General features: G+C 44.4%; 1 protein-coding gene across 2 annotated transcripts in view; it reads right to left on the bottom strand.

Annotated features, from left to right (window-relative positions):
• The window catches only part of TARS3 (threonyl-tRNA synthetase 3), a 52515-nt gene that overhangs the window by 24899 nt on the left and 11924 nt on the right, over positions 1–15692 (bottom strand). For both annotated transcript variants that reach the window (XM_065872480.1, XM_065872479.1), the window contains exons 5-10: positions 14892–15013; positions 13222–13339; positions 11592–11656; positions 8614–8692; positions 7569–7715; positions 6657–6755 (exon numbers count right to left, since the gene is read on the bottom strand). In XM_065872480.1, coding sequence (XP_065728552.1) covers positions 6657–6755; positions 7569–7715; positions 8614–8692; positions 11592–11656; positions 13222–13339; positions 14892–15013 — 630 coding nt within the window. The remainder of the gene's footprint in view (positions 1–6656; positions 6756–7568; positions 7716–8613; positions 8693–11591; positions 11657–13221; positions 13340–14891; positions 15014–15692) is intronic.

The raw sequence follows: 15692 nt of genomic DNA, 5'->3' as shown, positions 1-15692 counted from the left end.
CTTTTCAAAAGAAAAAGTTGGGGAAAAATATATCTGAATCCATATCATCAATTTCTTTCTCTAAAGAGTAAAGAAAATCAAGTCTGAGAAAGAGCAAAGTCATGATGACTGACCAGTCTATAGCTCAGTATGATCTGAAGAAATCCTGAAGGCTTATTCTGAAGATTAAAAAGCATATTTCATCCCTGAAGTAATAACTTCATACCGTAGAAGGTACTGAATCTCCACCTGCACCTGTGATTTGGCCACTGGAAATAGCACCTAAATATCAGTGCATAGAGAAATTCTCTTAAGTAATTTTTCATTATAAACACTAAAGTGATTCCACTTAAACAGATCTTTTCCAAAATCACACTAAAATACCAGAGTTTTAATAAAAGCATAAATCTACAAGGCCAAAGAGAAACAGGAGAGGAGATGACAGCTATATACTTACGAATCTGGAAAGCACATGAGCAGCAGCCTCAGCAGATCTGGGAAAGCTGAAACTTTACGGGAGAATAGAAGCAAGACTACTCTGGCTGGATATAGATTTCTTGGCTTCACATTTTTAAGGTATTGCTCCTGTCTTCTATATTTTAGGGTTTCCATTGAAAATTTCATTTCTTTTATGACTAATGATGTTGAGCATTTTTTGTGTGTTTTTTCTGCTGTTTCCATTAACAAAATCAAATATCTAGGGATAAATCTGATGAAAGATGTGTTAAGACCTCTAAAGTAGCAATAACAAAATATTGCTGAGGGAAAATAAGGATCTAAATGAGTTGACAAGATTTACATATTTATGGATTGTTAAACTCAATATTGTTTGTTGCCATTATCTGCAAATTAATCTATAGATTGAATGTAATTCCAATCAAAATCTCAGCAGTGTTTTTTTCCTTTTTTAGGAAATAGACAAGCTTCTTGTATAAGTTATATGGAAATGCAAAGAATAGCCAAAATAATCCTGAACAAAAATAATAAAATTAATGAACTTAAACTACTGACACCAAGACTTAAAATACAGTTACAGTAATCAAAGCGGTGTGGTACTGATGCAAGGCCAGACAACAAAGGGATCAGAAGAACAGAATAAATACCCGGAAAAAATATATATGCGATGATTTGGTTTAGGACAAAGATTCTGCTATAGTAATAAATGGTACTGAAGTTACTGGATAAGCACAGAACCTCAAAATGAATCCAAGGTAAATTATAGCCTTAAGTGTGAAAGCAAACAAGTTTTTAAACAGAACAAAGAAAAATAGCTTCATGACTCTGAAGTCGGCCAAAGATTTCTTAAACAGGACGTGAAAAAGACTAAGCAGAAAAGAAAAAGTAATAAACTGGACTTCATTAAATATAAAAAGTGTTGGTCCAGAGACATCATTAAAAAATAAATCAAGAAGCCACAGACTGAAAAAATATATTTATTACATATATTTAACTAAGGACTCAGATTTAGAATATAGAAAAAAATTCCTACAAATCAATAATAAAAAGACAACCCAAACTTTTAAATGGGCAAAATATTTAAACAGGAGCTTCACAAAAGAGAACATCCAAGTGGCTAATAAGCATATGAAAAGATTCTTAACATCACTATCCATCAGGGATATGCAAAAGAGTGCCATTATACCAAGTGTTAAAAAAGAAATAACAAGCCTCAGATGGGGTCACTTACCCCCAGGACAGGAAACCAAGACAGTTTCAACCCCACCCCCACAGAGATGTGACCTTTACAACAGCCCATCTTAAATGTCCTGATCAGCACTGGTGAGGTAACTACCTGAGAAAGACCCTGCTGTTCCTCCCCCAGTAGAAGACAGCCTGCCTGAAGTAATCCTTTCTTTTCATTTGCTAACACCTTCTCGCCCCCTCCCCTCCTTCTACCTATAAAAACCTTCCATTTCGTACAACCCCTCCTACTGCTGCTGATTCTTGAATTTCTGAATAAAGCCAATTAGTTCTTCAAATTTACTTCGCTGCATTTTGTTTTTAACAGTGTAGAAGAATTAAATAGTCATATATTCCTAGAAGGAATAGTAAGTGGTTCAACTACATAAAAACTGTTCAGCATTTTCTTAAAAAGTTTGTCATTACTTCCCCAGGACCTAGCAATTCTACTCCCAAGTAAATACCCAAGAGAAGTGGGTTCTTGGGAGCACCAAAGACATGATCAAGAGTAGCTTCATATGTAATGGCCCCAAACTGGAAACAACCTACATGTACATCTACAGGAGAATAAATAAACAGATTGTACTATAGTAATAAAATGGGATAAATCAAAATACACACAACTTGGATGAATCTCACACATTAAGTTGAACAAAAGAAGCCAGAAACACAATAGTGAATACTACGATTCCATGTTATGAAGTTTAAAACCAGGGGCAATTTATCTATGGTAACCAAAATCAGCATAGAGATGATCTCAGGGGAGGGGAGGGGAGGCAGGTACCAACCGGGAAGAGACCCAAGAGGACACACGACAAGATGGAAGGTTCTTGGTCTTGATTTGAGTGTGGCTGGTAGATGAGCACATGTGAAATGCTTCAGATTTGTCCACTTTAATGAATGTAACTTATATTTCAATCAGTAGCCTCCCTCCGAATGCAATAATATTGTTAGGGAACCGCTGAATAATATTGTTAGGGAACCGTTGACCGAAACCGCCCGCCTTGGCCAGGCACTATGATAAGCGCCTGCCTGTGTTGTCTCACAGCAGGAGGTCCTGGTAAAGAACATGGTGCTGCCACTGAAAACTAACGGGGAGAATTCAGGAGGGGCTGAAAGGAGAAGGGAGGAGACGCCAGTCTGTAATATGTCCTGCCAACCTCCCAGAAACCCTCGTGTTGGAATCCATCTTGGCTGAGAGATGCGCATGTCACCAGGAAGGACCCCGAGCCACCAAATATGGGCCAAGCAAGATGATTGGCCAGAGACAACCTGAAACTAACCCCATCACCATGGAACCCGAGACTTCGAGCCACGTAGACAGCAGTCCTCCTGGGTTCACTTACCCTACTGCTCTCTGCCCGGGCACCCCTTCCCAATAAAGTCTCCTGCTTTGTCAGCACATGTGTCTTCTTGGACAACTCATTTCCAAGTGTTAGCCAAGAGCCCACTCTTGGGCTCTGGAAGGGGTTCCCCTTCCTGCAACAACATAAGGGACCTAATGCAAGAACAACCCCAATGAGCCTAACACTTGGAACCATGAAAGAGAAGTTTTAATCAGCAGTTTTAAGCTACTCAGTTTCAGGATGGTTTTCTAGGCTGCGATAGAACAAACAACCAGAACAGAATGTGCACTGGCCATTGGTGCTGCTGCACCAGTAACCCTAAAACAGGGGGCTGTGGCTTTAGGGCCAAGTGGTGGGCAGAGCTAGAAGGGCCTTAAAGAAATTGTCTGTGACGAGCTGAACACTAATAGGGAGGAAAATGTTACTGGAAGTTGAAGAAAAGAGGACCCTTGTTAGGTGGTGCCAGAGATTTGGTAACCCTGTCACCCCAGGTAACACGGAAAACAGAAAGAGTCCCCAAAGAACTCACAGACTTAGCTGGGGGTGTCCGGGCAGAACGTGGAAAGGGACAGCCGACTTCTAACTGCCTGTGACAAAATACAAGAAGACAGAAACTAGAGAGAGCACTATTACGTTTCTGAGACAAATTTAGAGGAAATACAAAGGTGGCAAGACCTACCGGATTCAAAAATAAAACCTTCTCACCCTCAGACCTTCTCAGCAAAAGAGTCACAAGACTCTTGAGGACAAAGGTAAAATCTTAAGGGTGCAGCTGTCTGCCCTTTGCAAAGACCTCGGAATGAGCTGAGTACCCAATGGGGCTTTAAGAGTCTTAGGACTGCGCTTTGTACACTCAGTTAAAGATGAGGCTTTTACATTTTTTTTTTTGTTTGTTTGTTTGCAGTACACGGGCCTCTCACTGCTGTGGCCTCTCCCGTTGCGGAGCATAGGCTCCGGACGTGCAGGCTCAGCGGCCATGGCCCACGGGCCCAGCCGCCCCGCTGCATGTGGGATCTTCCCGGACCGGGGCATGAACCCGTGTCCCCTGCATCGGCAGGCGGACTCTCAACCACTGCGCCACCAGGGAAGCCCGAGCCTTTTACATTTTTAAGTGTCATCTCCCAGCAGCCTCCCAGGCAGCCCTGGGTAGGGAAGAATCTGTCCCACAAAGAGACGCAGGGATGGCTTTTATCTAAGCGTTGATTATAAACACTGTATGTAAAAGTGCTCCCCGCCCCCCAACTCTTAAAGGAACTGTACTAGCTGGGATTGAAAGGGACAGAGACAGCACGAGAAGAAATGAGGTCTCTGGACCCCAACCTTCACAGAAGGAATCAGGCCGGGGACACTGAGAAAGCTGCTCAGAGGTCCACACAGGCAGGGAGGCTGACTCGGAACCAGGGCCCAGAGGGAAGAGAACTGAGTCCTGAATAACAAGCGTTTTCTGACCTTGGAGCTGGGAAGACGGGTGGGAATCAGGGTTTCGACAGATCACCAACCCCAGCACCTCCTTCTGCACCCATCCCTTCCTGAGTGGGAATGTCCCCGGCCTCCTACTCCTCCATCATCATTTTATAATGTGGCGGGGTGGGGGGAGTGGGGTGGCCCACAGGTAACCTGTCAGTTTAGTCCACAGGTCTTACACTGATGGGAACTCTACCTGAGGGGCTACACCTGAGAAGCCTCCTCTGTACCGAGATGAGTTATTAGCTTCTGCGCTGATGTGGTAACCAGAGGAGACTCGGCAGACCTTTTACTCAGCACTCAAAACATATTCAAAGGGCAGAGCTGATTATCCTCCAGCCTTTGGGGGCTGAAGACATAAAGAGCCACCAGACGCTCAGCTGGAAGCCCCGGGGGCCAGGCCCCAGACACAAGGGCAGCCTGTGTCCCATCCAAACGCAAGCCCAGCCTTGACTGAGCTCAGTCTCTGCACTGAGGGCTGCTTCTTCCATCTAGGCGATGGGTAACTGCTCAAGTGGGAGAAAACATCACCCGGAGCCTCTGCAGGTATGTTTACATACAATATCCAGCATAGAATAGAAAATGATCAGCTGTGGAAAGAGGCAAGACTGCATACCAGGAAACCAGGAGAAGGCAGTCTCTGAGAGGTTTTTCTTTTTTGCATGGAAAGGCCGATTTCCTCAGACACGGATATCTGGAGGTTCAGAGTTCTTCACCTCATCTGTGTCTGCCAACCATTCCCCTTTGAAGCCTCAGAGACCCCCGTCCTTCCCACCAATGCCCTTACCTCAGCAGAAGAGACCACTGGGCTTACGTATGTAAATGACTGTACAGTACTACAACCCATACAATCAGGCCTTGGGCCTGATCATCAGCCATGTCTATCTTGCATCTATAAAAGATAAAAGATTCTTTTAAAGCCACCATAGAGGCATCCTGTTTATTCTCCACACATTCCACCTCCAACCCAGGGAGTTCAAGGTGCCAGGGGCTGTGCTGATTTTCCAGCAAAGACAGAACACCCCAAACAGCAGCTGTGATGGCCATTACCACCTGGTAAAGTCTGACACCCTTCAAAGACTCTCCAGGTCTTACCTCCCTGCTCTCTGATCTCCTCCCATGGCTAAGCAGTGGCCAATCCCTGTGGAAGGCATGCAGCCCACAGAGGTCAGCCTCCAGGCATACAGCCGAGAAGAAAAGGAAGGAAAGCGAGTCAGAGAGTAACCAGTACAGGCCACGTACCTTCTCAGGAAGGCACTGCAGAAGGTGGTCCCCCCAACGAGAGGGACCAGCAAGGAAGAAGAAGACATGGGTCAGGGGAGAGGGGACTCAGCACAGGAAAGACAGGAGGGGAGTAGCCAGGGCGATGACGAAAAGAAGTCTTAAGACATCAGTTGTCAAGAATCTTAGCAGCAAGTCAATTCTGGAGGGAGAGGACCAAATGTGAAGAAAAAAATTTTACTTAGAGATTACCTGAATCATCAGAATACACTGCAAGGAGTTTCAGAGTTTTGATAGAAAGTTGAGGATGAATTAGTGATGGGCACATAGAAAAGTGAGGAAATGAAAGTTTTAGGTAATTATTAATTACAGGAAAGACACAGAAAGTACAGAAAGGAAAAGTAATCCTAGTAGTCTGCCTGGGTCACCTCTGCACAACATCTACATAGTTCTAATGAAGACTTCCTACTCTATGAACTTGTCCTATTGTACAAGTAGCTATTTTACAAAATTGTTTTTTCACTCTTTGCTCTGGAGCTGCCAAATCACCTAGGAGTCACATAATAAACAATGGCAGGGGGCACCAGTGGTCCAGGGATCACATCCTGAGAAGCAATGAAACTTCACAGTTCTGTGCCACACAGAACCCTTCCTCCTTCCTTCTCTCAGAGGGAGTTCCACACTTGGTCTGAAGTTTATCTTAGTATCCTACGTGTTCCAGAAACTTACATGGACAAGAGGTACATTTAATGAAGTCCAAGTATAAATGTAAATATTTAGGGAAAATACAAATTGTTTCAATGTTTTCAGTTGAAGGCACAATGTGGCATTTCTCTTTGAGGTTCAAAATTCTTAGTATTATTAAAATAAAATTAATGGAAATGCTTGGCCATTTTACGATGAGAGAAAATAGTAAAATGTAAAATGGAGTTGAATAAGTATAGAATATTTTAAAAATTAACTTACTCGTATGAAATCCATAAGTGTATTATAAACGAAGGCTCCTCTGGGAAGAAAGAAACAGCTTCCAGGACTCAGATCATGGAAGAAGAAAAGTTCTTGTTCCTAGATTAAAACAATAATTGCATTTCATTTTCACTGTCGCTGCATAACATTTACTGTATACAAATGATACACTAGGAATAAAACATATACTCAGTTATTTCCGACTCTAATATTGACATTCCAAAGTCCCTCAATACTGTACTTGAATCTAACTACATGTAACAGCACATGTAAAATTACAACTCATATTTATGGTTACTTAGCTTTGAACTTGGCTTTTATTTCACCTAGTATTTACTGCTGATTTCCTCCTCGGCACCTTGGAGTACGGATCTCATGGGGAGACATGGCTGGAGGTGGGCTCTGAGTGACGTGACATCAGCATGGCCGTCATGCTGAGAGCCCACCCTGGTGGCCACCACCACCCAGTGTCCGTCCTCATGCCACTTTGCACGCTACCCAGCAGAGCCGAGGGCATGGAGCTCCACAGCGAGTGCCTGGCCTGTCGTGTAACAGCTCCTATGTGGCAGGACTGAGAGTTAAACCAAGGTCTGCCTTCTTGCAGATCTTCTTTGTTTCTGCTCTGCTTCCCAAATACAAAGTATATTATCAAGTATACACAATTTTTTAAAAAAGGTTATTTTTATATCATGATAAAAATGAAAGGTGCAATTGTTTAAATCTAATAAAAAATACAAGAAGGAAAGATGTTAGAAGACATTGGGGTAGGAGCGTGAAAAAACTCAGCAGCAAACCACGAGCGCCAGCAAAACAGAAGACAGGAGAGGAGGAGAAGAAGAAATGTTAGTTTTAAGACACCCTAGTTCTGAGACGCGGTCGCAGGCCAGCTCAGCAGCGCTCAGCGCGGCGCACCTTCCCAATCCTCCTGTGATCCAGGGTCTTGGTCTCCTCCTGCAGCTTCTCCCAGGCTGTCATCATCTGGCCATCAGGAAAGGATATCCCGTAGACCCTCTGCAGCGTTTCCATTTCAGGGTTACCCTCCCAATATGTTGAAGAATTCTAAACATCAGATGAGATTTGGGTAAACACACCAAACCCTTGGTTACAAATAAAACTGCTCTGAAATATGTACAGCTGGTTCATACCAGGGGCCTGAGCTACCGCGGACTTTGGTATCAGCCGGGTATCCTGGAACCACTGCCCCGTGGATGCCAAGGGATGACTGTACACAATTCCTCACCCTAACATCAGCATAGCTTACTTAAAGATGAGTTTTTGTAGACTTGGAATCTTAAATTGTTTCTAACTAAACCTTCCCAGCCCAAATTATACCATTAATCAGTAAATTATGTACTCAGTCTGCTGTGGATTCTAGGCAAGAAAAGTGAGAAAGAAAGTGTAGAAATGAGGGAAGGCCAAGCACCAAGTCCATCACCCAGGAGAGGGCAGTGGAGGAAGAGGTGTGGGGACATGAAGGCCAGCCTTGCTGACTGTCATCACCCTTCCTCCATCTGTGAGAAAACCAAGGTCTGGGAAGGGCAGGACGGTGATGTCAGTCTCAGGCCTCTTGATTCCAGAGCGCGCTTTCTGCATCATACCACTCTATCCCTTTATTTTCTCCTTTTCCTACAGTACGTTATTCTTACATGCAGATAAACATTCTTGTTCACATTAGGGCAATTCAAGAAAACAACAGTATGCAGAACAATACTGTAATATAGATGAAAAAGAAATGCACTGTAACACGTATAGTAAGGCTAAATGATAAACAATTAAAGGCTACATATAATGTTCTAATTACCAAAATTCTAAAAAATTATATTATTTTTAGAAGCCCATATAAAAATCAAATATGAATGTAGTGTTTCTAAGAGGCATGGTGTTCAGGTTATAAAAGATATTATTGAATATCTAGTTCATCTTAAGTTTACTATATTAAGAAAAAATCAATACTTACCTTGAAAATTTTTATCTCTTTAATTTTTCCAGTGTGTCTTACATGGGGGCCTTTACAAAGGTCAACTAGTGGACCACACCTGTAATAAAATATTTAAAACATGCCCAGGCACAGTTATAGCTTTTGGGACTATTCATTAGAAACCATGTTCTATGTTTTGGGGCAATGTTTAATTTAGGAAAAACTTAATTTAAATGAATTTTTAATTTAAGGAGCAGGAAAGAGGCAATTCACCTAGTCTCAGATCCCAGCCTTCCCTCCTTCGCTCACATTCAAAAGCCACAGAATCCTTGGAAAGAAACTGTGCAGACAGAGACACCACTTTTCATTGTCACACCCTAAGGCTCCTAAAAACCTTCACTGTCTTAAAATCAGATAGCCATTTCCCTGCTCTACACTAATTTTCAAAACCAAAATTATATGACAGTTATAAAAAATGCATTAAGTTGATATTTTACATTAAAAATAAACTTCACCAAACCCACAGAATGCACACCAACAGTGAAGCACGCTATAAGCATCGGTGTAGATGGATTGTAACTCATTTCCCACCTCTGGTGGGTAATCTTGACCATGGGGAAGTTGTGCATATATGGGGGCAAGGGTGTATGGGAACTCTCTGCATCTTCTTCTAAATTTTGCTGTGAACCTAAACGGCTCTAAAAAATAAAGTCTACTTAAAATGTAAATAAATTCAGGGGCTTCCCTGGTGGCGCAGTGGTTGAGAGTCCGCCTGCCGATGCAGGGGACACAGGTTTGTGCCCCGGTCCGGGAAGATCCCACATGCCGCGGAGCGGCTGGGCCCGTGAGCCATGGCCGCTGAGCCCGGGCGTTCGGAGCCTGTGCGTCCGGAGCCTGTGCTCCGCAGCGGGAGAGGCCACAACAGTGAGAGGCCCGCGTACCGCAAAAAAAAAAAAAAAAAAGTAAATAAATTCAAGGGTTTTTGTTTGTTTTAAGGCCCTCTGATTTCATGACAAAATGTCTAATTGTCTCTTGGTTTAGAAAAACAGCATACTGACTTAACATAAATCTTAGGCAAAGGTTTAGATCAGAGACGACACTGCTATTAAAGCACACAGGGCTGCAGCTGGGGACTCGCCTGCACCTATAATGAACAAGGGACCACTAAACCCTAACAAGCGCAGACTTTTCTCCCAGTACAGAAACATTAGCAGAGTTAAGATACCAATAATGTGGGTCTGAGGGAAGGTGACTTAATGTCAACCAATTTAAGGAAAATTTAGTAAAGAAAAAAAGTTGTTCCTTAACCATTCCAACCAATTTTAAGTATTTTTAAAGTTCATTGGTTAAAAAGTTAAAAATTACAATGAATACATAAAGGGACTGGATTATTCACCAAAGTACAATGAAGCTTTAAACATGAAAACATCATTTCTCTGAATGACCAGGCTTTTACGTATTGTTCTCTGTCCAAGATGGAGGTTGTAAGTCAATGCTCAGAGAAATGGAAAAAAATGCCTGATTAGCATGAAAGACTTTAATAAGCTAATCTTTAAATAATTCCATAGGAAAAAAGCCATTTATTTTCAAAAAATTAAATACAAGCCATTCCAATTGATAGAATAAGCATCAACGTTGACCTAAGTTAAAAAAAAAAAAACCCAAAATGTCAAGTATTAAAAGCCAGAAATTTAAAACTTAGAATACCTTTTCAATTTCTTCATTTATTTTTAAACTTTAAAATGATTATACTGACACTTATTTGTATTATAGGTAATAAATAACAAAATCTTATCAGGTCATTGGAGAGCAGCAAAAATAAGATAAGCATGGTATCCACCTTCAGCATAAAATGGCCATGTGTTCATATTATCATTTAAGAAATGATAGAACTTCCCTGGTGGTGCAGTGGTTGAGAATCCGCCTGCCAATGCAGGGGACACGGGTTTGAGCCCTGGTCCGGGAAGATCCCACATGCCACGGAGCAACTAAGCCCGTGCACAACAACTACTAAGCCTGCACTCTAGAGCCTGTGAGCCACAACTACTGAGCTTGTGTGCCACAACTACTGAAGCCCACGTGCCTAGAGCCCGTGCTCTGCAACAAGAGAAGCCACCACAGTGAGAAGCCCGCGCATGGCAACGAAGAGTAGCCCCTGCTCGCTGCAACTAGAGAAAGCCCACGTGCAGCAATGAAGACCAAACACAGCCAAAAATAAATAAATACATTTATTTTTTTTTAAAAAGAAATGTACTGTACACAGCTGTGCATATAGGGGGTATAATTTTACTCACAGTACAATTAAGTCAGAGAACCATAGTACTTGAGTGTGGAAAGGAAGTTCCCTGTGGAGGATATTTGTGGTCGTACTTATACAGGGACCAGGTCTTCTCCGATGGGACCGTGAAGGTCACAGGCAGCCAGAGAGCAGGACACACAGGAACAGAGACGAGCAGTACCCACAAGGCAGCTGAACAAGTTGCCAGTAAAAGGGGTTGGGAGCCTAATGCCCAGCAAAACTAAGTGGTTTGGGTAGGGGCTCCCGCTGGCCTCTGCTTCCCACCACTTCTTGTCTCACTGTGAGTCCAGCTGACACCTGGAGGGTAATGCTCTTGGACCCCAAGCAGTGGAGAGCGTGGTAAGAGGCAGAGAATCACTGCCCAAGGAGATGGTCCATGACAGCTCCCACTGTCCCTCAATAAGAATGTGGGAGGACAAACAGAATTCCTTTCCCTAACAGTCCCCCAAAATGTAAAGCCCTGAGAACACAGTCTTACCCACAGGGAGAAAGAGGCTGCTACAGAAAACAGAATGTGTGTTTTTAGTACCATCCTAATAAATACAAATGAGAAAATAACAATTCCCCTTTGGTGACAACATTTCAGAGTCCCCACCTACAGCAGTACTATACCAACCATGCGAATTTACAAACAGACCACCCACCAAAGACAGACTTGCTACTGTTAATGCCTTCAGATGTACCACTGAGCAGTGTTTAAAACTCACACACACTTTACCTGTAAACTGTGGTTGTTGGCGTGTTAATCTTCTCCTTCAGGATGCGGCATTTAAATTTATTGTACTACAAAGAAAAATACATTTACATATTATCACACAAAATGTTTAAGTGGGAAAAAATGTTAATTTTTTTCAACACACACTGAATGGGCATCTGCTATGTTCTAGGTGCTGAGACTGTGGGAATACAAAGAGCTGAGAGCCCAGAGCTGTGCCGTGCAGGACGGGAGCCTACTGAGCATATGAAATGCAACTGATCTGAAATGAGGTGCACCACAAGGGCAAAACACTGGATTTCAGAGGCATAATGTGAAAAGAAGAAAATAAAATAGCTCACTAATTACTTTTTATGTTGGTTACACGTTGAAGCAATATTTTTGATTTATTGGGTTAAATAAAATGTTATAAAAATTAATTTCATCTTTCTTTTACTTTTAAAAGGTGGCTACCAGAAAATTTAAGATGACATATGTGGCTCAGATTTGTGGATCTCATTATTGGGCAGCACTGCTCTCGAAGATTCCAATTTTAACTATATGAAGTAAATAAAATTCTGAGGACATGTAAAAATTAAAAAAAAGGGAACCCTCCTGCACTGTTGGTGGGAATGTAAATTGATACAGCCACTATGCAGAACAGTATGGAGTTTCCTTAAGAAACTAAAAATAGAACTACCACATGACTCAGCAATCCCACTCCTGGGCATATACCCAGAGAAAATCTTAATTCAAAAAGATACATGTACCAAAATGTTCACTGCAGCACTATTTACAATAGCCAGGACATGGAAGCAACCTAAATGTCCATCGACAGATGAATGGATAAAGAAGATGTGGCACATATACACAATGGGATATTACTCAGCCATAAAAAGGAATGAAATTGAGTTATTTGTAGTGAGGTGGATGGACCTAGAATCTGTCATACAGAATGAAGTAAGTCAGAAAGAGAAAAACAAATATCGTATGCTAACGCTTATATATGGAATTTTAAAAGCGTTACTGATGAACCTAGTGGCAGGGCAAGAACAAAGACACAGGTGTAGAGAATGGACTTGAGGGCACAGCAGGGGGGCAGGCGGAAGCTGGGATGAAGTAAGAGAGTGACATGGACGTATATACACTACCAAATGTAAAATGGATGGCTAGTGGGAAGCTGCTGCATAGCACAGGGAGATCAGCTCAGTGCTTTGTGATGACCTAGAGGGGTGGGATAGGGAGGGTGGGAGGGAGGCTCAAGAGGGAGGGGATATGGGGATATATGTATACATACAGCTGATTCACTTTGTTGAACAGCAGAAACTAACACAACATTGTAAAGCACTTTTACTCCAATAAAGATGTGAAAAAAAAAATTAGCAGAAAACCCCAAACAAAAGAGGAAAACCCAGAATAAATAGATGGTATTATACATATTGTTGAATTCAATAGCCGGAGTACTAACAACACTCAGAATTAATCAGGTTTATAAAACACACATATGAAACTATTCCCCCGGGCCTTCACCTACCTATGTCTGCATTAAAAATTCAACCAACCCGTTTGGAACAATTTGGTGAGCAGTGGCCAATTATTTGTTAAAACCAGTCGTCTGTGTTAAATATTGTTCACGTTCCCGGCACGAAATCACCTTAAACAGGTCCAGCAGGGCCTCCTTGCTGACTTCCAACCTTTCGAAAGGCTGCTGCTCTTTGATGATGGCCTTGCACGCACTCTCCAGCGCTGGCAGCTCTGTGCTGGACACGGCCCTGCAGGGAAAAGCAGTGAGAATCAGCACAGATTGATCAGACATGACCTTAGACCTGTGGCCTTTGTCACCAGCTTGACTAGCCTTCTACATCGAGGAACGTGGTTGTTTACTGTCCAGGACTTCAGAGGGTCAGTCATCCTTTCACAAGGCAGGTAACCCTACTTCTCAAAGAGGCGTCAGCTGATGAACTGCCCTCGGTTCTCTGAACAGCCCCGTTGGACACTCCCCAGCTGGACCACAAGCTCTTCCGGGGCCTGATCATCTGGGCAGTCTTCCTCATTCTTCACACGTTTACGTTTTTGTTCAAAAGCGTAGTGTGGAGTGTGCGCCATGCCCCTGCCCTAGACCAGGAGATCCAGGCTGGGAGGAAGCTCTGAGAGTGTGAACTGCAGGTCAGCCGCCCTCCGCTGGGCAGCCCTGGCTCCTCTCAGGAAGCCCTGTCTGTGCTCACACCCCTCCAGCCCTGTGGGCCACCTGCATTCCTCAAACAAGCCGCACACACCCCGACCCAGGGCTGTCCCACAGAGGCCTGGGACGTTCTTCCCCCACCAGCCTCAGAGCTCGCTCCCTCTCTCCCTCCGTCCCACCCCTGCTTCAAGGTCACTGAGCTCTCAGCTGACTGGCTGCCTGCTCAGGCCCCCACCTCCCCTTCACAGCCCTCACCACCTCATCACCTCCGACAGCAGACAGCTGCGTGTCTGTCTATGTCTGTCTCCCCCATCCAGACTGCTGAGCCCACGAGGACAGGCTGATCTGTCCAGTGCAGAGTCAGCAGCACCAAGCCCGGAGCACACAGGGGCGTCAACACGTCCTGCGTAATGACTCCAGGGGGTACTACGCTGGACAGGCTGGGAGCAGGAGCTGCAGAGTGCCGGGCGCTCGGTTAGGGAGGGGTCACTTTGGCAGCGTGGAGGTGGCAGATGGCGGGAAAATGTACCACGGTCGTCCAGGCAAGGACGCTGGGGGTCTATGTTAAGGCAGAAGGTGGGGGAGAACTACTTAGGGGATAAGACTGGCAGAACTGGATGGAGTGACTGGGGGGGTAGGGGGTGGCAAGGAGCAGGGTGGGCTTGGGAAGACCCTCAGGTTTTGGTTTGAGAGCTGGTAGTTTCCTTAAGGGCAACAAGGGATATGGAAAAGGAGGTGGGCCGGGGCTGCTGCTCGTGATTTCAAGCACAGATCTACTTGAGGAACGTGAGGCCGCTGCGAACCAGCCCCTCTGGCACCAGCTGTGGGACATGTGTGGCTGGGGTGGACAGCGTCCTTGACCATCACAGCACAGAGCTAAACTATGTGCTCTCCAGGGATTAACCCTACAACTCTGGTCCGAATTAGTAGTTTGCCCTAGCCAAGTCTCAGGTTACATAAATAGCGTATCACATCCTTCTCATGAAAAGAAAGAAAACAATTTGAGAAGTTACCCTTGAATCTAAACTCATAAAAAATAATACTGTTCACAAATGGTGACCTAATCTACAATCACATTCTGCAACAGGTATTCACCACACTAATGTGTAACCACTATAAACACATGCACTCAGAGGCGTTACCTGTCTTTGAGGAACATGTCGTAGTAGAACCCGCAGTCGGTAGGTGGCCCGCAGCACAGGAGGCCCCCGTAGTGGAGCTCCAGGGCTTCCCCGAGGACGTGGGCACTGGAGTGCCAGTACACCTGCAGGCAGGACAGAGGCCGCGGCCACGACCACGGGTCACGGGAAGCCAACAGGCAGACAAGAGGACAAGCGAGCACGTGGATACAGTGTAAGGGGACAGACACTGGGACACAAGGCAGCATCAATCTCTGGCCACTGCTGACGAGAGATGCTTCCTGAGCCCTGTCTGGAATCCCTGGCAGCCGGCTGCTTGGTTCTAACGTGCAGCTGCTGCTGTGTGTGGCACTGAAGCCCAGCTCCTAAACCACTTCCCTCTGTGCCTTGACCACCGAGCAGAGCAGCCGCCCAGAGCCGGTCCAGGACCAGCGCAGAGGAACGCCAGGGAGTGCCGGGCATAGGCCCCCTTCCTCCTCCTCCAGGCAGCCTCTCTGAATCAGTTTCGAGGCCACAGTGGCTGCTCATGACATCGCTCACGTTAACAAGATCCTGCGTCTACACAGCAGTCTTCACGCGCTGAATAGCACGTGGCTGTGGAAGTCTGAAAGATAACTCAAGACAGAGGGGTCACTGAGGACTGTGCTGGCTGCCGGGGTCCCCTGAGCAGGGTGTACATCAGTTAATTCACTGCAGTCCAAGGGCCAGTCATTAGCTCTACAAGTTCAGAAAGTTGATTGGGTTTTGAATTACCAAGGAATCAACGGTTTATGGATACATTAAAACTAACCAGTCACCAAATAT

The sequence above is a fragment of the Phocoena phocoena genome, chromosome 2 (assembly GCF_963924675.1).
Source record: "Phocoena phocoena chromosome 2, mPhoPho1.1, whole genome shotgun sequence".
In the NCBI taxonomy this organism is placed as follows: Eukaryota; Metazoa; Chordata; class Mammalia; order Artiodactyla; family Phocoenidae; genus Phocoena; species Phocoena phocoena.
This window is presented reverse-complemented; position numbering and strand designations above follow the sequence as displayed.